Here is a 24,152-nt window from a genome sequence, read left to right as displayed (position 1 = left end):
AAAATTATTTCGAACGATTTATGGAGCAAAAATATTTTAATGCGGTACTATTCATACTGTAAAAAATATGTGTGCTAAAGTAGCAAGTTCTTTGCTTAAATGAGCCATCTTTTCAAATAACTGGCTAAGTTTGCAAAGTAATTTTGTTCTAGATACAGAATGAATAGTTACAGGTACTTGATGATAACTGTCGCCACCCTAATAGGCCTAGGCCAGACACATTAGCGAGCGGCGGAGTGGCGGCGATGTCGCTAAACATCAAGCCATGTCGCTAAACATCAAGCCATGTCGCTCAACATCAAGCCATGTCGCTCACCATGGAGCGATGTTGCTCAACTTGGCTCTGTGGTGGGCGATGTCGCTCAACGTCGCTACGTCGCGAATCGCCGAGCATCACTCTATCGCGAGCGATATCGCTCGACATCGCTCCGTCGCGAGCTGTCACTCTCTGCACCAGCGAGACAGCGGCCTAGGTCGTGCAAAAGAAATACTTTATTTTTATTTGGAATTATTATCAACGGCAGGCTTATTCATTATTGCGAAAAAAAAAAATCGTGGCCACAGCATGTAATATTATGGTGCAAGTTGTGGATTTAAAATAAATAAACGAAACGGCCTAGGACTAAAGAAATTATTACTTTATTATAATTTGATTTTTTTTTATAAATTTCATAACAGAGGTTAATTGGCCTATCCACAGTTCTCGATTTGATGTTGAGTTCTGGGACATGGTGTACGTATACCCCGAGAAGAGTATTCCTAAATGCTTGGCGAGCAAAGGGACATTCGTAGTGCTCGATACAGGCGACAGGGGGCACGCATGGCCATCTTCCTTTTCCACTCAGCCTCGCGAGCTGGGGTATCAATGCAGTCGTCCTCTCTTTGCGCGGGGTTTCAATATCGCCCGCGCCTTTGAGATGAAACACGTTACCACGGCAACAACACACACGAGCGCCGCGGGAGCTGTGTTATTGTTCATTGCGGTTAATTAGTTTACAAATTAACATCCGCGGGCGGTCGGGATTCGAGGCCAGGCCTTTGTGGCGAGAGACGGCGCTCTTGGTTGGCCGGACCTGGGCCGCGGCGCCGCGGGGAGACACGTCCAGTCTGTTTGCGCCTGACGACGGCGGCGGACGCCAGCTCCCGAAACGCCGCAAACTGTTGTTCTGTCGTGGGGAAACCTACTGTGACTTGATGTAGGCTTTTGGACATACGCCATTGCTTAGCACATGTATGTCTGCAGAAGAAAACTACAAAAAAAACAACAAAAACACAAATGACAAAAAACACAAATTAAGCAAAAATTGCTGTTGTCAGGATTTAACGCCACACAATATTCCACAACAGGAACATGGTCAACAAACAAGAAAAAAAAAAAGAAAGAAAAATGGACTAACAGAACGAATTGTGTTTTTTTTTGTAGTTTTCTTCTGCAGACATAGTACATGTGCTAAGCAATGGCGTATGTCCAAAAGCCTACATCAAGTCATGCACTCCCATTGCACAAATCTTTCAAAGACGAAACCTACTGTGTTCGATGTTTGGTTGTTTGTCTTCGTCGTTTACTCGGCGTGCTCGATGTCGTCTGTCACGCATTTACCGTTATTGTTGACAACTGTCACGTCGTTGTTGGCGCAATGTGTCCGCCTGGGCTTTCGTTGTTTTCATGACTAGGTTACTTCCACGGAATTATTGTACGGTCTGATATTTAAAGTCTGATAGTGTTCGTCTGTGATGCCGTCGCGGTGTTGTCCAGAACACATGTCAGGGTCCATCTGTTTAGGCTGGTTCTCTGTGTGTTCATGTTTTCATTTTTACTGCTTAATTTACGTTCTTGAATTTTTTTTCCCCACGAAAAACAGTGCAAAACTGCAATGGCGTATGCCCAAAAAAAATTGCATTAAATCGAAATTCCCCACTGAGTGGATCATTTAAAGAACGAGCCACATGCTTCGGTTCTCTCAAAGATTAGTTCATTTTGAGGTAATCGTTCACGAACGACACATCACTACTGTGGAGTCACCCTGGTGGTCCCTGCCTATTGGCTGCACTGTACCTGAGCAGAGACCTACACTGTTGGGCAGCCACAACAGCTACAAACGCAATCTGCAACGTTTCAGTTTGCTAATTATATCTACTATTTTCTGCAGATGAGAGCGATATACAGCGTGATCAATAGACAAACTCACAGACATAATCGGCCTGTAAGTTCATCACGAAAAAATTTAACATAGAACTTATTACACAGCTCATGCTTTAAGTGTTTCCCATGACTGGTAATATGCCTTTGAAGTTGGAGCGAATAACTGATTTATTGAAAATAATAGAGAAATTATATCAGAAAGAACATTTAAGAAAATTTTATACCTTTGTACACTTGGCTATGGTTATTTTTTTTTTTTTAATGTTTGAAACACGGTTTTCGAGGTACTACTGAATGATTTTACGAAAATTGGCGCATAATGTTATACTTTAGTTGATATTTCACTCAAGCATAATTTTTTAAACCACGGAAAAAGATAGTTGAATATTCAATAATTTTATTTATTCAGTTTTATTATGCTTATTTTTGTGCACAGTTAACTATTGAAAGACATTCAAGGAACGGTTAACTTTAATTATTGGATGTACTGGGACAACACAAAACTATTTTGTGTTGATACACTTGCTCTCACGCGAATGTACAAATTTACAAGCATCTGTAAAATTTAAATCAGTATTCCTGTTCCATGTATACAAGGAAGACAACCACAGTATTGGCGTCGGAAGTTGGGCCTGTTACAACTGACAGATCTGTAACACGTGATACGACAGAACCTTGAAGAGAGTTGCTAACCTGCCCGCCAGGTACCGCAGAGGTAGTTCTCGCTCCACTCGGGCCGGCAACTCGGACAGGGCGCCGGTAAAAATCAATGTGAGAACATTTCAGAGAACTCCACCCCCTTTCCCTTCCCCCCCCCGCCTCACCTGCCCCGCCGTCTTCATTATCAGCGCTCGAGCCGACATCCCCTGAGATACGCGACTGGCCCCGTCCCAGAGATGGCAGGTTGTGCACAGTCGCCGCTACCAGGTGGCGTTCGAAATAACAAAACCTGTTGCACTCGCAACAACTGCATGAACGAATTAGCTTTGACTTGTATTTGTAGCCGTGTCCTTGGCGAATAATTCACCGAAGGTTTTGGTCGACCATTGAAGTCGCCATCATCAGAAGGTAACTTCTCCCTGATGATGGAGACTGCAAATGTCGACCGAAACGTCGGTTGAATTATTCGCCAAGGACGCGGCTACAACACAGAAGCCAAGCTACTTCAGACAATGGCCGTGAAAGCCTGCGAACATTGTTAACTGCATGAATCTTTATCTTTGAGGGGGTTCAGGCCACGTCCATTACTTTGCCATAATTATCAATTTGAACTAGTTATCCCAATTATTTTTGATTTTTCAAGCCATAATACACATTCCCACAGAACCTCCTGCGCCTTGTTGCAACCACGTGTTTACCAACACAACAGGCTCCAGTCTGTAATAACCTCTCCAGTTCACAAGTGTTGACTTCCACAAGTGGCTCCTATTCCATGTCGAACCCCAAAAATATACAGGACGGAAGATATGTTGCAAGCGGTATCAAAATCTTTGAAATCATTGAATGGCGAGACCTTGTCCCCCCCTTAAAAAGCATAAAAGAATGCCTATCTGTTTTATTCTCTTACTTTTTCTAAACTACGCAATGGATTTTGATGCGGTTTTCGCAATAATTTAGAACATTTCTTCCGGAAGGTTTATGTATAACCATTTACCAGGAACTGGAAACAGGTGGCTTCATTGATCTCTAGACAAGTGCCTATTCAAGGTGGAGGGGTGGTCCCCTTCGTGAGCCAGACTTGTTTTCAGTAATATATAGGGACCGGAAAAATTCACGAACTCAATGACCTACAGGATAGACTCCAAGATCCTCTATGCACTCGGACAAATTACATCTACTCATTGGCTACTGACTCGTGACAACTGTTAACTAGGATGCTTTTGATTCGATACTCCTTTCGTTGAAGATTATTCACTGGCTGTGATTCCTTCAGACAACCTGTGGTCCAATCACTGAAGCAGAAAAAGGTTAAACACATTTGGATTCTAGCATATCGCGAAATGAAACCGCGAATTTTTCCGGTCTCTAGTAATATTGCAATTATTAAACTGCTTAAAACAACTCAAGCATGCTTAATTTTTGGCCAATGAATGTGTAAAATAAGAGATTAGCGTACATGTGCAATGGTACATAGTGCAAGTATATTCCTTTTAGCACTAACAACATGAATCACAGCCACTCAGTGCTTAATGGGCCGGCCAAACAAGGCAATGGCTTCTCTGGCAGACGGCCGCCAATCTCAAGGATGAAAACACTGGTACTGGCTAAACTAACTGCAATCTAACATGCGTTTAGTTTATTTTTTCTCGCAAAAAATTACCTGCCCCAATTTTCCATCGGCCCAAAACGTCCTCGACACGAACTGAACTACAAAGGTTTTGGATTGTTCCATATTGGGAATAAATATTAATCCATAGATTCATGAACATTCCAAAAAATATTTTGGGTAGCAAAGTAGACTTGAAGCTCATATACATCTACATCACATTGGATGATTGGCCTACAGTGCTCGTGAAATGCCCTTGAATACCCCGACAAAGTTATATACAAGGAGAAGAAGTGGTCACACAATCACGCGAAACTGGACTAATGACTGGAGATCGTAACAATTAACCAATTTGCCTAGCGATGGGCTAAAATTTAAGTTCTTTTGTAACTTTTTGCTGTTCCTGCTATCGGAGCACGGTTCATATAGAGGACTCTCAGCCAATGAGACACCCTCGAACCACAACGGCCGATGAACCGGCGACGTTTCCCCGGAGAATGCTGATCAGTTTATTATGGAGTCTCTCCTGAAGGTCATTGAACCCCGCGAGGGTTGTTCTGGTGAGGGTTTAAAGATGAGGACTTACCATGTAAAGGCAGGTAGGTTGAGTCCAGCCCTGGAGTGAAATGTGAAATTTCGGCGCTATCCCCCCCGGGCGGTGCAAATCGAAACCCAAACACTTTTCGCAAGAAGGCTTCCAACCGGCGGAGGAAGTGTAGTTGGGAAGGGGGTTTTTTGGTTGGTCTTCCTGAAATGTTAGCTGAGCTAGGAAGTCGAGGTGGATTGTGGCGCCCGCAATGACCCGACCCTCACTTTCAATACCGTCCCACGCCGGCGTGGAGAGCGGCGTGTTGACTCGGAGGGATCTGAAGAGATCGAGATGGACGGCGAGAAGGGGGGCGGACAGGCGGAGTTATAGCCTGCCACATTCCCGCGATCGGCGAGGACTTAACCCTCTCACCCCCCTCACCACCACAGGGTCAGGGGGTCACGAGGGACAGCCATTCGCGCCGATATTACATGTGCAGCGCAGAGAGGCTGGAGGACGCTGCATCGATCCGCACTGCTACAGCAGGGGGGGGGGGGAGGGGTCTCCCCCGGGCATTTTGCAACTGGGTGTCTAACCCCCCCCCACCCCCCTCGAAAACTGCCCCCCCCCAGCCCCCGGGGCGGCATGGCTGGCTGGTCTCACCCGCGCCTATTAGGGGCACCGCTGCTGGTACGTCTAGCACTGCTCGTGGGCTGTTACTGGTTTAGTACGTTTATTTATTTTAACGACTTGATGTAAGCTTTTGGACACACGCCATCGCTTAGCACATGCATGTCTGTAGAAGAAAACTACAAAAAAATGACAAAAAACACATCACTTCTCACAACACACACACGTCATTTGTGTTTTTTTTTGTAGTTTTCTTCTGCAGACATAGTACATGTGCTAAGCAATGGCGTATGTCCAAAAGCTTACTTCAAGTCATGCACTCCCATTGCACAAATCTCTCAAAGTTTTTTTTAACGTTAAATTGCCGTAGGAAAAAAAAAACAAAATGTTTAATAAAAGCAGTTTTGTGCCTCCTTGGTTCAACGGCAGTGACATTAAAAAAATTAAACTATTACAAATGTATTTGGTTCAATGGACTACTGTTAAAACAATAATAAATTGAAACGTTCATCCCCTACTCAACTTACGGTTTCAGAAGAAAATGTTAATATAGCAGGCTGTGATGACAATACATGTGAGCGAGCCTTCCAGTACTGGCCAGTGACGTGTAAACATCTCAACTCGGTAACGAACAAATTAAAGTGTTCTTGTGTGTTGCAAATAAACATATAACTCGACACTAGGACACAAAATTTAACGTAGAACGTAGAATTCTTTAAAATAATGCCGATCGTAATTAAATATACGAATATTTTATTCTAAACTACACGTAGTTTCCTCTCCCGCCGCTAGAATGCGCTGCACGAGCAGCTACGCCGACTATCGAACCAATTGATTTGCATAGTCAAAGGCTAAACTAAACAATAACCACTCCGATAAGTGTAAAAGACTTGAAAAATGACTAAACCCTGGCTGTGGACCTGATTCACGACAAGGAATTTTATTAAAGTACTGCCCATCATGTTACCATTTACTAAACAGTTATTAATATGCTTCCCTTTGTATTTATGAACTTTGGTTCGCACCAATCCGCCACAGATGGCAGCACCGTGCATACACATTTCCGTTCCTCATGACTTCCGTTCCATTCACGAAATTACTCCTCCCAAACTCTGGCCAATCATCAGGCAGCGGCGGAACATAGACACGATCTTTTATAAAGCCCATCGCATGGCGTTATGTCAGGTGAACGTGGAGGCCAGCGAAAAAAGAGCTCTGTCGTCTCGAATCATCACGACCAATCCAACGGCCAGGGACTCGGACGTTCAACCAATCAGATACAAAGAGATTCCAAATGGGAGGGGCTCCATCCTGTTCTACTGATTGGGGAAAGAGCCACTCTTTCGCGCCGCAAGCGAGGAAAACATCAAAGCAGTGCTCGTGCATGCGCTTATTTGAAACCGTTTTGAGTCACTCTTTAGTTGCGACCTTGAACCAACTCACTACGACGGGTACAGTTTGTACTATTGAAATCTGTACCTGACAGAGGCGGATCCAGGATTTTGGTTTGGGAGGGGCTTGACCCAGCTGGGGCTAGGCTTTATCAAGGCAAACACTAAAACGATAGCGGACCCAGATGCTTTTGGAGGGGGCTTGAGCCCCTTAGCCCCCCCCCCTCTGGATCCGCTACTGTGTACCTGGGACATTCCCCTGAGGAGGTTCTGAACCGTTGGAAGACTTGCCCGGAGGCGGAGCCGGTGATCACGCGACGCAAGGCCTCGGGAGTCCCAGGTCCAGTCCGCGGGGACCAGGGAGGCCCTTCGGGGCCCGTAATGGCGGCGGGCCGGACTGTTGGGGGGGGGGGGGGGGGGTGAAGGGGGAGGGGCCGCGTGTGGCCAATGAGCCGCCACGCAGTAATTGCTGCAATCTGGAAGGCCGCATCCGCCCAATCACCCTGAAAGCGCAGGTCCGCCACTTTTAAGGCGGTGAGCGAGGAGGCAGATAGGTAGTAATAATGGCAAAAACCCACGAACGTTTCTCCCGGATGTTTTTTTTCCTACAAATTTTATTTCAGTGGAACATCTCATCGATAAAGGGTAATTTTAGATATGGATTTATGGCAAAAACCATTTCTAGTCAAGGACGTAACTAGACTATATTCCACCCGGTAGCAACCCTACCCCCATTTTTGTTTGTTTCCCAAACCAACTAAACCAAAACCTTCCCTGAAAACACCTCATATCGTCACCACATATTAATTAATTCCACTACACTATTCCATGTATGTTTGTGATTCAACTTGGGTATTAAATAAATAGATTTATTTGCAGTAATTTCTTCGCAAGATGGATATTACGCGAAAAATACCAATTTTTTAAATATTTGACGAAACACATGTATGTATCTTTCAATACAAACAATTCAGTTCATCTGCCCTCCTTGGTTTCTGCTGCGACCAGGTGCGGGGTCCGCCATATTGGATTGTGATGTCACGACGGCCATCTTGGTGGCCAATTTCCCCAAAATTTTTAAAAGTTTATTACAAAACCTCAAAATTCTAAGTATGTAATTTCACTGTTTAGAGGGATCAATTCCCGTTTTGAGGGAAAATATTCCATTTCATTCCCTCAAAATGACCGAGGCTTGAATTGTTTCCATTGAGTCTTAAATAACCCATGGGCAAGCCTCCAATAAGCATCTGGAGGGGAGATTTGACCTTGACATTGACTTCAGCCACCATATTGGATGACATCACATCTTGATAATCCGTAATTTTCATCATAAAAATTTGAAAAAAAAATTATTAAAAAAATTAATTAATAAAAATTTAATTATTAGAACTTCGCAATTTTTAAAACTGTCCGATTTCTAAAAAATCCATATTTTTTATGCTAGAAAATCGGGAAATTTTTTTAATCCGGAGTAATGAGGGCCAATTAGAGACCCTCACTCATAGAAGTGTCGAATCACAGGCCACCCAGTCGAGACGACTCACAAGTCAGCAGCCAATGAACAGTTGGCATTTGCCCGAGTGTGCAGAGTGTAGTAGTAGAGTCTATCCTGGAGGTCACTGAACCCACGAATTTTGTAGGTCTCTATGAATGATTGTGGGCCAGTCAGAGACCCTCAGTCAAAGAAGTATGGAATCACGAGTCACCCAATAGAGACGCCTCACGAGTCAGCAGCCAATGAACAGGCGAGGTTTGTCCGAGTGTGCACAGGATCATGGAGTCTATCCTGGAGGTCGTTGACTCATTGAACCCTATAAATTATCGGGGATAATGTTTACAGTCCCTAATTGTGGTCTTCGTAAATTTAATAAAGTTCCACCTAATCTGTGCTTCAAAGAAGACCAATTACAAATATTAACATAAAAGCAATGTTTTTGACATCAACAGTGGCACATTCTTTAAATGATTCGTGCAATGGGGAATTGTGATTTAATACATTTACATACATAATATTGGACACACGCCATTGTAGTTTTGCACTGTTTTTCATGGAAAAAAATCACTTGCAAACCAACTACACTCACAGCCAATAATATCAGGTTTGTTGCGTGGCCAATCAGGGGAGCCCTCTTCTGCCATTGGCTGTGCTAGGGGAGGAGGTCGATTGAAAGTTCCCGAAACGTCACAACTGTTTCGTCATGCTTTCTCGATGTCCATTGTCATAGGAAACCTATTGTGTTCGTGGTTTTGTCCACACTATCTGTTTATCTTCATCGTTGTGTTCGTATATTTGCAGCGTTGTTCAGGTTTTGTGTCTGTCTGAATTTACTGTTACTAAGTCCGTGGTCGTCTGTGATGATAATATATATTTTTTTCATGACTAAATTCTTTACACGGAATTCTTGTGCTGTCTGATATTCAAGTTTGATTGTGTTCGTCAGTTTTGTCGTCGTTTCTGTTGTCCATGATACCTGTTCAGGTACACCGTTGGGTTTATCTGTTTGACATCAACTGAAGTAGCTTGGCTTCTGGGTTGAGTAGGTCAACTGCTCCCTGATGATGGCGACTGCAATGTCAACCGAAACGTCGCTGAATTATTCTCTAAGGACGGCTACAACCCAGAAGCCAAGCTACTTCAGACAATGGCCGTGAAAGCCTGCGAACATTATTGACATCGAGTGATCGAGGCTTTATTTTATGTTTTTTTTGACGTGGTAACGTCTTATAAATTTTTGAAGGCCGGCTGCACGCACGAAAAATTGTCACGTTCCGCCTGAGCCGAGCGTGCAAGAACCGGCCAACCACCGTGCGAGAAAATCTTCTATACATAATATCAAACAGGTTAAGGCGGGCCTTTTTAACTAATTGTTCGTGATTACATTATTTAAACAAATTATTAGAGACAGAAAAAATTCGCGGATTCAATTCACGGCATGACAGAATCCAAACAACTGTACCTTCATTTTGCTTCTGTGATTGGCTCACAGTTTATCTGAAGGACTTTGAGCCGGTGAAAAACCTTCAACAAAAAAAAAAGTATCGAACCGCAAGCTTCCCAGTTAACAAGTGTCACGAGTCAATAGCCAATGAGCAAATGGCATTTGCCTGAGTTTGTAGGGGATTGTGGATTTCAACCTAGAGGTCATCCAAAGCGCGAATTTTTCCAGACTCTACAAATTATTTAAATTAAATTTGAAAAAAAAAAATTAAATAATATTTGAAAATTAAAAAAAGTATGCAAATTTTCAGTAATGTTTTCTTATGACATTATCACGTGAAATTATCGTCCGTCAACTGACTTAACAGACAAACCCCCTTTATTTCCCTGTGGGTTATTAAAATTTTTTCTTCTTATTTTGTATTTAATGAATTAGTTCCCACGGTAAGCAGTGCAGTGCTGTACCGGCGCGGGACGGCAGAGCTATGGCGCTACTCACCGATGAAGTCGAGGTCGGGCTGCGCCATCTTGGGCAGGCGGGAGGTCCAGGGCTGGCAGGGCACCGGCTCCAAGCCGTCGATGTCGTTCACCCGCTCTGCAACACGTCCGTCACACCACCAACTTCCCAGCTGTTCCTGTTTGAATCCTCTCCCCTACCGCTCTGCGCAATTTTTGACACTGGCAACATCCACATTCGTTTTCCTTGTGTTAATACCTGTCAGAAAAAAACCATCTCCCAATATTGTACCACAAAAATCCCACGGAAAACAACTTGCTCCCCCACTATTAAAGGAAATTGACCATCACAAAAAAAATGAAGGGGGGTGTCTGTAAAGTCGGTTTACGGACGGTAGTTTAACGTGACAACGTCATGACAAAACATTGATGAAATGATTGCATACTTTTATGAATAAAATTTAATAATTTTTATTTTAATAATAAAAGAATAAATACTTGAAATTATACTAGTAATCAGATGTTTAAAATACAAGAATAATTAAGCTTTTATTGCCGAAATTGTTGTTGTAATAAGCAATGAAAACCACATTAACTTTTCACTTCACTTTATAAACAGTCGAGTGGAAGAGAGATAGATGCGGCGCAAGCGTACAATGAGCGTAACGCGACAGAGCGTAACGGAACAATGCGCGTAATGGGACACAGCGTAACGGAACTATGTGCGTAACGGGACACTTTTTCGTCCGTGCAGCCGGCGTTCATCGATTTATTAGACGTTGTCATGTCAAAAAAGAAGGGTATTTGTCTGTAAAGTCGATTTACGGACGATGATTTTACGTGATAACGTCATAAGAAAACATTGATGGAAAATTGCATACTTTTTTAATTTTCAAATATTATTTACTGTTTTTTTTTTGCAAATTTAATTTAAATAATTTTGTTTAAATATAATCACGAACAATCAGTTAAAAAGCCCGCCTTAACCTGTTTGATATTATAGAAGATTTTCTCGCACGGTGGTTGGCCGGTTCTTGCACGCTCGGCTCAGGCTGAACGTGACAATTTTTCGTGCGTACAGCCGGCGCCGGCGTTCATCGATTTATAAGACGTTATCACGTTAACAAAAAAAATCTCAACCAAACGTAATCTAGAATTCAGCGGTTCCCAACCGGTGGGTCGCGGAAGGGTTACAGGTGGGTCGCGACTTCGATCCTAAAACTATCAGATACCATAGAATAAACAATCAGAAAAAATAAGCAAAATCGAAAAACAAATCGAATTGTGTGCAAACACATATCTATCGTTAAATAAATAGGTAACTGTTTTGCTACAAAGTGCTTATATTTTGTCAACCATTTTCAAATCAGAACACAAATTGTTTATCAATAATCAATCGGCATCTTAAAAACAGCACATATATGCATATATTTACAATATTTGATGGTAAATTATATATACATAAGGAAGGTATACGATACGAATAAAGTTTTTTACTCCACCATGGACCGATAGACCGTGGAGGTATTCCTATAAGGAAAGGTGGGTCGCCAGCTGAAAAAGTTTGGGAACCACTGATCTAGATGCTAAGTGTTTATCTCGAATGCTGTATTATCTACAATGAGTACGTTCGGTCCTAACTTCAGAGACGTGTACCGGCCATGGGTAGCACTTCAGACCATAAGTCACATTTTGTCGAGATGAACCTACACCTGAAGGTTTTTTGTGTTTGTAATTTTGTTGTTTTTCTTTCTCGAACCTGTAATTTTGTTTGGTAATTTTAATTATAATTTTTTTTGCATCAAACTAAAGATCTTACCAAGAAGGGATATCGATTGAACCAATCATTATTTTTAAAAGCGATTTTTAACGTGACAACGTCTAATAAATCGATGAACGCCGGCTGCACGCACGAAAAAGTGTCCCGTAACGCACATTGTCCCGTTTCGCTGTGTCCCGTTTCGCTCATTGTACGCATGCGCCCCATCTATCTCTCTTCCACTCGATTGGAACAACCATCGATTTGACTTTTTCGAGGCACATTAAACTTGATACACTCCCATTCGTTTCCTACTTTTCCTATCATCGTCCTATCCTTAACAGAATAACACAGATTGGAAGAAGTTAAATAGCAAACATGTATAAAAGTTATAGTTAAAATAATCTCTTCGTTAAAGTAATTTGAATTAATGAGTGCAAATAAAAGTATATTTATCAATTAAATTGTAGATTTCATTTCACTCCTTCTTTGTATCCATACAAAATAGTGATAATTCAATAACAATGATTCAATTTTATTCATAAAAGTATGCAATCATTTCATCAATGTTTTGTTATGACGTTGTCACGTTAAACTATCGTCCGTAAACCGACTTTACAGACAACCAATTTTTTTTTTTTATGAATTTCGGAGGACGTGAGGATGTGACGTTGTGCGGGACCACAAGTGTGTGAATGTGCGCGCCCCGACGCTCAGATCAGGGGAAGGAGGCAAACAGACCCGAGGCAAGTGAAAGTCGTTGGAAACTGAGACGAGCGAAGAGCGATATAAAGCATGGACCGGTGTGAGGCCGGCGGTGCAACTAGAGGCGTGTTTGGCCCGGGCTGTCTGTTCGGGTCGTCAGTCGACGTGGCACTCTGCGCTCGACGACCAATAAGGGACGAGTCCGCCGGCGGAGGGACGCGTGGACGAGTGGGGCACTCGCCGGGCGAGTTGTAAGGAGATCACAGGCTTCCACGGCCGTTGTCTGGAGCAGCTTGGCTTCCGGGTTGTAGCCGTGTCCTTGGCGAGTAATTCACCGGACGTTTCGGTCGACATTACAGTCGCCATCATCAGGGAGCAATTACCTACCGAGGTAACTGAGGTAATCAGCAGTTAACTGCTCCCTGATGATGGCGACTGAAATGTCCACCAGAAACGTCAGTCAATTATTCGCCGAGGACAGACGGCTTCAACCCGGAAGCAGAGCTACTTCAGATCACAGGACAGTCAGCTCGTGTTGCGCACGGGGCCGGCGAGTTTGGACTCGCCGGGCGAGTGCTGGTCTCGCCGCAAGGAGCTCGCACACCAACTCGTCACCGCAAGATGGCGAGCCGACCGAGAAGAACATAAACCGAGTTAATTCTCACCTGTTCGTCTGCCCGACGATAGCGCGCGCACAACTTCTCGCAGTCAATGCAGCTGCGTTGGCAGTACATTTACGAAAGCCACCACCTAGCGGACGGGCCCACGACTACTTCAAGTTGGTCTGGGGTCTCAGTTTCGGCTGTCGGAGGTGAAGCGACTCGAACAGCCGAGCAGGACACGCTGCTACGGGCGTATCGACCGCCTGGCGCCGGGCTACCTGACACCGGCACCTCCCCCCGCCCCCCCCCCCCCCTCTGCCAACCCCCTGACCCGCGTGGGGCGCGTACCTCAGCAGCATTCTTGACTGAAACAGCCACCGTAAGAAATAACTTAAAAACGTATTATCTTTGAAAGATTTGTGCATTATGGGAGTGCACGACTTGATGTAAGTTTTTGGACATACGCCACTGCTAAGCACATGTATGTCTGTAGAAGAAAACTAAAAAAAAAAACCCAAAAGACAAAAACACAAATTAAGCAAAAAGTTGTTGTTGTTGTTTTTGTCTTTTGGGTTTTTTGTTGTTTCCTTCATCAAAACATACATGTGCTTAGCAATGGCGTATGTCCAAAAACTTACATCAAGTCAACTTAAAAACGATTTTTACAGTATAAGTAGCCAGTACTGAGATAACTATGACTATCCACGACGGCAGCGCGACACCAGCGCAGCTGCGAACCACTCTGCAGGATTGTGGATGAAAAAAAAGAAGACGAAAGTTCCTGAAGATTTTTTTTAACTCTTTATATAACACTGAGTATATGTTTGTATATGTTTTTTTTGTCTAAAAGACTGAAATCAGCCGGCAAATACTTCCTACAAACATACCTTAACCCTTTTTAGTCGATTAAAAATTATTATTATACTATTATATTGTTATGTTATAAAAAAATTCCAGTGACAAGTTTTGAACCAGGTAAAAAATTTTCCCTGGAGCTATACAAGCGCGCGCTCTTTGATGAGCTACCGAACATGAGCTACTAGACATGAGCTACCGAACATATTGGGAATTTGAAAGTAGAACATGTATTACAATCATTGTAATGCCAGTTTTCTACGTATTTTAATACTTGTGATTACCTTTTACTGTGACTATTTTAGTGTGCCAACTATATTCCAGTAGTGGTGTCAATATAATATAATATAATGAAGTTTAATTTGTCATACCAATACGCATGCTATGTCCCCTAATGTACATGGGTGTATGTTGCTACACGTGGGCCCGCCATCTTGAATACTTCGGCAACGTTCATGCGAATTCCGTTCCATTCACGCAATTACTCCTGCCAAATGCCAGATACCCCAAGTTAAGACAATTGAACATCAAAAAGATGAACATACAAACACAAGGAGGAACAAGTCAATGCCAGCTGATATAAAATGTTACACACCTAGACCGTACAAATAATTTCGTGAAAAAATAAAATCGAAAAAAAATATTACAGCGCAGATGAACGCAATTGGCTGACAGCGACGAAACAGTTGCAACAAGAACAGTAGATACAGACAAAACACCAGAAACCTCGAACTAACGTAGCGACGAATCCAACACGATGAAACTGAACAGATAGTGTGGAAAACTACAAAAAAAAAGGAACACAAAGTGCTTTCTACGACAAAACAGTTGTGACGTTTCGGCAAATGACATGTGCTTCCGTCTTCAGGCACAAACAGACCGTGGTTGTTCATCGTCCCTGAGGATAGCTGCAAGATGGAATCACGAAACAATATTTCATAGGACGTAGTTAAACAAAAAAATAAAGAGCCGACAAGTAGGCATACATGTTGGTCACATGAGCTCACGATCCAGTGAAAGTCGTCCCAGGTAAAACAAACATCTCTGTTATTGACCGTCGTGTGTGTTTAACGCGCCCGACCACAAACCCGCAGAGAGCTGGTGTGACCATGGACCGTCCACGTGTTGACTGACTGTAAACCATTGCGCGTGACGTGCACATTGACTCACGGCTCGCCAAACACGAATGTCGAGGCTCGCCTGACGCAGAAGTCAAGTCAGAGATGGGGAAATTCACATTTTGGTCGATTCGGTTGGGATAGTAACGAGAAACATAATCTAACCGATTTTAAGTACGTAGGGGGAAAAAACAGGTTAAATTATACAGCTCATAGTTATCCTAGTCGGCATAGACAGTTCAAAATAAACTGTGCCCCTTCTTAACAAAACAGAGTAACTTATATGTCTAGAAATTTTACTTTTGATCAATGTAGCTATACGTCCTAAGAAATTATCGATCTTTAGCTGGATAATTTAACTGTTGTTGTGAGTAGGGACTGGAATAATTTTCGGGTTCATTGACCTCCAGGATGGACTCAATGATCCTGTGCACACCCGGGCAAACCTCGCCTGTTCATTGGCTGCTGACTCGTGAGGCGTCTATCCTGGGTGACTCGTGATTCCATACTTGGGGACCGGAAAAATTCGCGGTTTCAATGAACACTAGGATAGACTCCACGATTATCTATGTACTCGGGAAACTATCACCTGGGGCCTATTCCACCAATAAACTTTGCAACTTTTCACTTTGCACTTTGCACTTTTCTTTCTTACTTCTGTTCCACGAAAATTAGAATTCGCAAAGCAAAAATTGAAAAGTGCAAAGCGAAAAGTGCAAAGACTTTGCACTTTTGAACGTGTTTCTGTTCCACAATAATCTCTCTGCATAACTCATATATAAATATTTGCAAAGTTTTCAGAGGTTTTGCAAATATCATTTTGCTTTTGCAGTTTAACTTTTTATTGTGTGATCTTATTTAAATAATTAGTTTGAGGTGGTTAAAAGTGTTGTTTGTTATAAATTTAGCATCAAAGTAATTATTTAATTTTATTTAATGTGGTTGAGAGAAATGAAAACATAGGTAGTAGTAACATAAACACATAACCTACAAAAGTAAAAGAAGGAAAATGAGGAGGCGTATTTTATTGCATTCAAGTGATGAATCTGATGAAGATTACAGAGTTCCAGTAAGGAATGTGTACAGATTAAGAATAATTTTCATGATTGACAATGATATTCATAGTGCTTTTAAAAGAACGTCAGTCCATTCCTTCTCCTTTTGTTTCTGTGTTACTGTACCTACTCGAGAAACTTGCAAATAATATATCTTTTTTTTTCTTTTATAAATTCTAATACTACTAATTTTTTATGCACAACTTCTATTTTATTACTCATCATGCACTCTATAACCTACAAACTAGACAACAGTAATGTAAACAATGAATTAAATAATGCAAAGACTTTGCAGACTGGCTGTAGGAATGCAAAGAGGTTAAAAATTTTGGTGGAACACATTTACTTTGCACTTTTCAGTTATATGCAAAGTGCAAAGTGCAAATTTAAAAGTTGCAAAGTTTATTGGTGGAATAGGCCCCTGGTCATTGGCTACCGACTCGCGACACCTGTTCACTGCGATTATTATGATTCGATACTTCTTTTGTTGAGTGTGTGCCATTGGCTCAGACAGGGCCGCAACTAGAGTCTCTGGCACCCGGGGCATGAATGGATTCATGCGCCCCCCCTCTTTTTTGCACATACCACACCAATAAAGCGGGGGGTACGGGAGCCCTCCCACGTAAAAATGGTGCTATTTAAGCATTTTCCATACCTGCATGTAACAGTTTCTGTGCTACTGTAACTTCCATGCAAAAACTTTTTACCAGTTACCAGTTGTAGTAGGAATTACAATGCAAGCGATTTCGGCGCCCTTACAGCTTTGCGCCCGGGGCATATGCCCCGCTTGTCCCCCCCCCCCCCCCCCCTAGTTGCGGCCCTGGGCTCAGAGTCCTTCAGGGTAAATTGCGGTCCAATCACTGACGCAGCATCAAGCTAAACGAGTTTGGATTCCAGCCTGTCTCGAAAGGAATCCGCGAATTTTTCCGGTCTTCATCCATACTTGTTTGACTGAGGGTCTCTGATTGGTCCCACAGTCCTCCAGGCTAACAGCGAACCAACAGCAGAGGCAGCACGAAGGTATGGCGCGGATATGCGCCGGCAGGGGGCGGGGTAGGGCAGGGGTCGGTGGAGAGGGGGGGGGGGAAGTCCACCGGCGCGCTCAGTGCAGCTGACAGCGTCGCTAATGAGGCGGCCGCTGAGGTGATTACCGCCGCCTTGATTGGCTGCCCGTGACCACGCCCCCGCCTTCTCAACTGCCGCCCGCTGTGTGTCCACGTTCAACAATACTGATTGACACGAGTAATTAGAATAATATATACTTTGATAGAACATGATCTTCTTGCGAATATGGCCCGTGTGGCGCGGTGCACAACAATAAGCTCAGACCCCATTTGTGTTGCCCTCCGGTCAATTATCCCTTAAGTCGGGCTGGCGCCAGGCGCAGGCGTGTCCCGCCTATCCCTGCAGCATGGCGGGGTTCAGCCGCCACGTGGAGCCAGCTCAAGGCTGCTCCAGCGATCTCCGCCCGCACCAACGGCCCCGGAGTGGGGATAGCGCGACGTGCCACGCACTAGCATGTGGGTGGCACGTGTGCAAGTGTGCATTTGCAAGTGTGCAAGCGTGCAAGAGCGCAAGTGGGTATTTGCAAGCGTGCAAGTGGGCAATTGCTAGAGACCGGAAAAATTCGCGGTTTCACTTCGCGATATGATAGAATCCAAATGTTTTTGATCTTTCGCTGCTTCAGTGATTGGACCACAGGTTGTCTCAAGGAATCAAGGGCCAATGAATAATCCTCAACTGAAGGAGTATCGAATCAAAAGCATCCTAGTTAACATTTGTTCACGAGTCAGTAGCCAATGAGTAGATGTAATTTGCCCGAGTGCATAGAGGATCATGGAGTCTATTCTAGAGGTCATTGAAAACGCGAATTTTTCCGGTCCCTAGCAATTGCGCAAGATAGCAAGATAGCAAGGGTGCAACTATGCTAGTATGCTGCATCGTTTCAATCCTTTTCCTGCTGTCTCCTCTCCCGGTTACCCCACCACATATCTAGCTATTTCGCCCTTAACGCTCGAAAATTGTTGCCCCTTCGGAAAATAAATTTCGCTCAAAACTTAAATGTTGTTTGATTCAAAGTTAATTGGTAGGAACACCTTATCTCGCGGATTATTTCAGTAGCAAAGAAGACTTAAAGATCCGCTTCGACGACTGAACTACAGAGCTCATGAGGACCCTCAGTTACAAACAAGGAGAATAAAGTGGTTAGCCAATCGTAACTCGCCGAAAGATGTGGCATCGTTCCCGACCAGTGAGAACTCTATAAAGACTTGATTTGTATAGTCAAGACGAGTCTAGCTTGGAGAGAGATGAATTCGCGTAATAATCGTGACAGTGCTGAATTGTTGCCCCTTGGATGGGCAGCCCTTCAGGATTTTTCTGGCAATGGTTTGTTTGTACAGCGACTGGAAGGGCAGCCTATCCAATTTCTGAAAACATGTTTCTTTAAGTGTTTAAATAATCCTGAAAACTTGCCCCTTGGAAGGGCAGCCCATCAGGATTTTTCTTACAGTAGTGTTTTTGAAAGGTTGTCTGAATTGTTGCCCCTTGGATGGGCAGCCCATCAGGATTTTTCTGACAGTGGTGTTTTTGAAAGGTTGTCTGAATTGTTGACCCTTGGATGGGCAGCCCATCAGGATTTTTCTGACAGTGGTGTTTTTGAAAGGTTGTCTGAATTGTTGCCCCTTGGATGGGCAGCCCATCAGGATTTTTCTGACAGTGGTGTTTTTGAAAGGTTGTCTGAATTGTTGCCCCTTGGATGGGCAGCCCTTCAGGATTTTTCTGACAGTGGTTAGTTTAGGTTAGGTTAGGTTAGGTTAGGTTAGGTTAGGTTAGGTTAGGTTAGGTTAGGTTAGGTTAGGTTAGGTTAGGTTAGGTTAGGTCAGGTCACATTACAAACTAACCACTGTCAGAAAAATCCTGAAGGGCTGCCCATCCAAGGGGCAACAATTCAGACAAGCTTTCAAAAACACCAGTCAGAAAAATCCTGATGGGCTGCCCTTCTAATGGGCAACAATTCAGTCGCCCCGGAGCGGCGTGGTCGACGGATCAGGCCAGACACTCACCTGTTGCCCGGTGGCTGCTCTACCAGGCATGACCGCACTCCTCTACTGCTATACTGCTCTACTGCTCCGCTGCTCTCGTCAGAGACCCCGTAACTCCATGTGATTCGATAACCGCCCCTTCCCCCCCCCCCCTCTTGGGGACGGCCAGACCCCGTGAACTCTCCGCGGAACTCAATCGCGAACCCGAAGCCCTCAAAGGGCCGGCCGGAGCAAACACTCCCGCGCGTTCTTCTCGACCGACTAACGGTTTATTAATACCACCCCTCCCCCCTTCCCTCCTCCTCCTCAACCCTTCACCCTCCCATCCAAGTACCCGACTGCCCTTCAAACATGCTGTGTTATATCCGCGATTACAGCCGTGATTAAATCGCGCATTTATTGGGTAGCAAAGTGGACACGAAGCTCACACGCATCTGTGGACACTTGCAAATTTCGCGTTAAAATTTGACGTCAGTCAAAAATTCACAGATCTATGCAGACTCTACCCACATTTGCTTTCCTATTGGCTGATTCCTCACCGTAGAACTTCCTCTTCTTTTAAACGGGTCTATGTGATTCGGCCACTCTGCTGTCGGCTGTTTTTATGCCCACAGTCGTAGGGATACAAAACATCAAAGCAGTAAGAGAGGTATGCATGTTTTCAGTTTACCTTGCGAGAAAAAGAATCCGTGAAATTTCCGTCTATGTGCTTCACCTTGATGATTGGACTTCAGATTCTTAACACGGCCTTGTAGACATCGAGCCAATTATAAACTAGGAGATGAAATAATTATGTTCACATGTTTTTGCTGCCATTTGTCTGAAATTTCTTGGCTTGTGAAGTATAGCCGCGTTGAGGGTGGAGTTCTCAACAACGTTTCGATCAACATGATAGTCACCATCATCAGGTTAGCACGCAAGTGTTACTCTTACAATGGCAACCACAATGTTAACATAAACGTTGGTGAAACCTTCACCCTAGATGCGGATGTATTCCACAAGCCAAGTAACTTCAAGGAGAATAAGTAGTTATCTAATCACGTGTAACCCACCGAAGGATGTGACCTTTGTTATCGATCAGTGAGCATTCAAAGGAGGTTCGATTGGCCTACGTTTTTTATAGGAAAGCCAAGACTCGATGAAATAATCGTGGCTCTATGCGTTTGTGAATGGACCATTGTTAACTTGGCAAATCCTTCAAGATTTGAGGTCAATGATAAGCATGTACCGAAGGATGTGAGTTTTCCAGTTACGCAGTCATAGAGGAAGATAGAGTCCAACAAGTGACAGTTATGTAAACCCTACGAGAGTATTGTCTAACCAGCTGTTATACTGATATACTTGAGGATCTTTACTTATTAATAGATAGGGACTGGAAAAATTCGTGGTTTCGATGACCTCCAGGGTAGACTCCACGATCCTCTATGTACTCGGGAACATTACACCAGCTCATTGGCTACTGACTCGTGACACCTGTTTACTGGGATGTTTGTGATTCGATACTTCTTACGTTGAGGGTAATTCATTGGCTCACAGCCCTTCAGGCAAACGGTGTTCCAATCACTGAAGCGGCAATAAGTTACACGCACTTGGATTCTAGCCTATCACGAAATGAAACCGCGAATTTTTCCGGTCTCTATTGATAGAGACTGGAAAAATTCGCGGGTTCAATGACCTCCAGGATAGACTCCAATATCCTCTACTCACTCGGGCAAATGTCAACTGTTCATTGGCTGTTGACTTGTGAGTCGTCTCGACTGGGTGGCCTGTGATTCGACACTTCTATGAGTGAGGGTCTCTAATTGGCCCTCATTACTCCAGATTAACAGTGAACCAATGGCAGGTGCAGCACTAAGGTATAATTATTTGAACTGGAGCATAACACGAAATGAATCCGCGAATTTTTCAGGTCTCTACTTATTGAATGATAGCTCATGCACCTGTGGTTCGCCACGGCAGTCCACGGGCTGAACTATCTAGCACTGCCCTTGATACACGACCTTACTCACTTCCACGCCTCAAACGGAAAACAAACTATTTCAGAATTTTTAAAATTTTACTTGCACGAGTTCCTGTGCAGCACACAGTGTGTGGGAACGTGTCTCGCTACCCGGTGGTGCCCGTGCTGGGGGTAGTGTCGGGGGGTAGTGCTGGGTGGGTAGTACTGGGGGGAGTACTGGGGGGTAGTACTGGGGGGGAGTACTGGGGGGTAGTACTGGGGGGTAGTATTGCTGGGGGTAGTACTGAAGGGGTAGTGCTGGGGTTAGTGTTGGGAGGTAGTGCTGGGGGTAGTGCTGGGGGGAGTACTGGGGGGTAGTATTGCTGGGGGTAGTACTGAAGGGGTAGTGCTGGGGGTAGTGTTGGGAGGTAGTGCTGGGGGTAGTGCTGGGGGGAGTACTGGGGGGTAGTATTGCTGGGGGTAGTACTGAAGGGGTAGTGCTGGGAGGTAGTGTCGGGGGGTAGTGATGTGGGGGTAGTACTGGGGGGAGTACTGGGGGGTAGTACTGGGGGGTAGTATTGCTGGGGGTAGTACTGAAGGGGTAGTGCTGGGGGTAGTGTTGGGAGGTAGTGCTGGGGGTAGTGCTGGGGGGAGTACTGGGGGGTAGTATTGCTGGGGGTAGTACTGAAGGGGTAGTGCTGGGAGGTAGTGTTGGGAGGTAGTGCTGGGGTTAGTGCTGGGGGTAGTGCTGGGGGTAGTGTCGGGGGGTAGTGATGTGGGGGTAGTACTGGGTGGGTAGTACTGGGGGGAGTACTGGGGGGTAGTATTGCTGGGGGTAGTATTGAAGGGGTAGTGCTGGGGGGTAGTGTCGGGAGGTAGTGCTGGGGGTAGTACTGGGGGGTAGTATTGCTGGGGGTAGTACTGAAGGGGTAGTGCTGGGAGGTAGTGTTGGGAGGTAGTGCTGGGGTTAGTGCTGGGGGTAGTGCTGGGGGTAGTGTCGGGGGGTAGTGATGTGGGGGTAGTACTGGGTGGGTAGTACTGGGGGGAGTACTGGGGGGTAGTATTGCTGGGGGTAGTACTGAAGGGGTAGTGCTGGGAGGTAGTGTTGGGAGGTAGTGCTGGGGTTAGTGCTGGGGGTAGTGCTGGGGGTAGTGTCGGGGGGTAGTGATGTGGGGGTAGTACTGGGTGGGTAGTACTGGGGGGAGTACTGGGGTGTAGTATTGCTGGGGGTAGTATTGAAGGGGTAGTGCTGGGGGGTAGTGTCGGGAGGTAGTGCTGGGGGTAGTACTGGGGGGTAGTATTGCTGGGGGTAGTACTGAAGGGGTAGTGCTGGGGGGTAGTGTCGGGAGGTAGTGCTGGGGGGAGTACTGGGGGGTAGTATTGCTGGGGGTAGTACTGAAGGGGTAGTGCTGGGGGGTAGTGTCGGGGGGTAGTGATGTGGGGGTAGTACTGGGGGGTAGTACTGGGGGGAGTACTGGGGGGTAGTATTGCTGGGGGTAGTACTGAAGGGGTAGTGCTGGGGGGTAGTGTCGGGGGGTAGTGATGTGGGGGTAGTACTGGGGGGTAGTACTGGGGGGAGTACTGGGGGGTAGTATTGCTGGGGGTAGTACTGAAGGGGTAGTGCTGGGGGGTAGTACTGGGGGGTAGTACTGGGGGGAGTACTGGGGGGTAGTATTGCTGGGGGTAGTATTGAAGGGGTAGTGCTGGGGGGTAGTGTCGGGAGGTAGTGCTGGGGGTAGTACTGGGGGGTAGTATTGCTGGGGGTAGTACTGAAGGGGTAGTGCTGGGAGGTAGTGTTGGGAGGTAGTGCTGGGGTTAGTGCTGGGGGTAGTGCTGGGGGTAGTGTCGGGGGGTAGTGATGTGGGGGTAGTACTGGGTGGGTAGTACTGGGGGGAGTACTGGGGGGTAGTATTGCTGGGGGTAGTATTGAAGGGGTAGTGCTGGGGGGTAGTGTCGGGAGGTAGTGCTGGGGGTAGTACTGGGGGGTAGTATTGCTGGGGGTAGTACTGAAGGGGTAGTGCTGGGGGGTAGTGTCGGGAGGTAGTGCTGGGGGTAGTACTGGGGGGTAGTATTGCTGGGGGTAGTACTGAAGGGGTAGTGCTGGGGGTAGTGTTGGGAGGTAGTGCTGGGGGTAGTGCTGGGGGGAGTACTGGGGGGTAGTATTGCTGGGGGTAGTACTGAAGGGGTAGTGCTGGGAGGTAGTGTTGGGAGGTAGTGCTGGGGTTAGTGCTGGGGGTAGTGCTGGGGGTAGTGTCGGGGGGTAGTGATGTGGGGGTAGTACTGGGTGGGTAGTACTGGGGGGAGTACTGGGGGGTAGTATTGCTGGGGGTAGTATTGAAGGGGTAGTGCTGGGGGGTAGTGTCGGGAGGTAGTGCTGGGGGTAGTACTGGGGGGTAGTATTGCTGGGGGTAGTACTGAAGGGGTAGTGCTGGGGGGTAGTGTCGGGAGGTAGTGCTGGGGGTAGTACTGGGGGGTAGTATTGCTGGGGGTAGTACTGAAGGGGTAGTGCTGGGGGGTAGTGTCGGGAGGTAGTGCTGGGGGTAGTACTGGGGGGTAGTACTGGGGGGAGTACTGGGGGGTAGTATTGCTGGGGGTAGTATTGAAGGGGTAGTGCTGGGGGGTAGTGTCGGGAGGTAGTGCTGGGGGTAGTACTGGGGGGTAGTATTGCTGGGGGTAGTACTGAAGGGGTAGTGCTGGGGGGTAGTGTCGGGAGGTAGTGCTG

The 24,152-nt window shown here is 45.4% G+C and overlaps 1 protein-coding gene across 1 annotated transcript in view; it reads right to left on the bottom strand.

Moving 5' to 3' along the window:
* The window catches only part of LOC134540662 (SCY1-like protein 2), a 251,173-nt gene that overhangs the window by 75,078 nt on the left and 151,943 nt on the right, over positions 1–24,152 (bottom strand). Inside the window, exon 5 of the mRNA XM_063383534.1 lies at positions 10,397–10,492. Coding sequence (XP_063239604.1) covers positions 10,397–10,492 — 96 coding nt within the window. The remainder of the gene's footprint in view (positions 1–10,396; positions 10,493–24,152) is intronic.

Source organism: Bacillus rossius, chromosome 17 (assembly GCF_032445375.1).
Source record: "Bacillus rossius redtenbacheri isolate Brsri chromosome 17, Brsri_v3, whole genome shotgun sequence".
Classification (NCBI taxonomy): Eukaryota; Metazoa; Arthropoda; class Insecta; order Phasmatodea; family Bacillidae; genus Bacillus; species Bacillus rossius.
The sequence above is the reverse complement of the archived record's forward strand: the minus strand, read 5'-3'. Positions and strand labels throughout refer to the sequence as shown.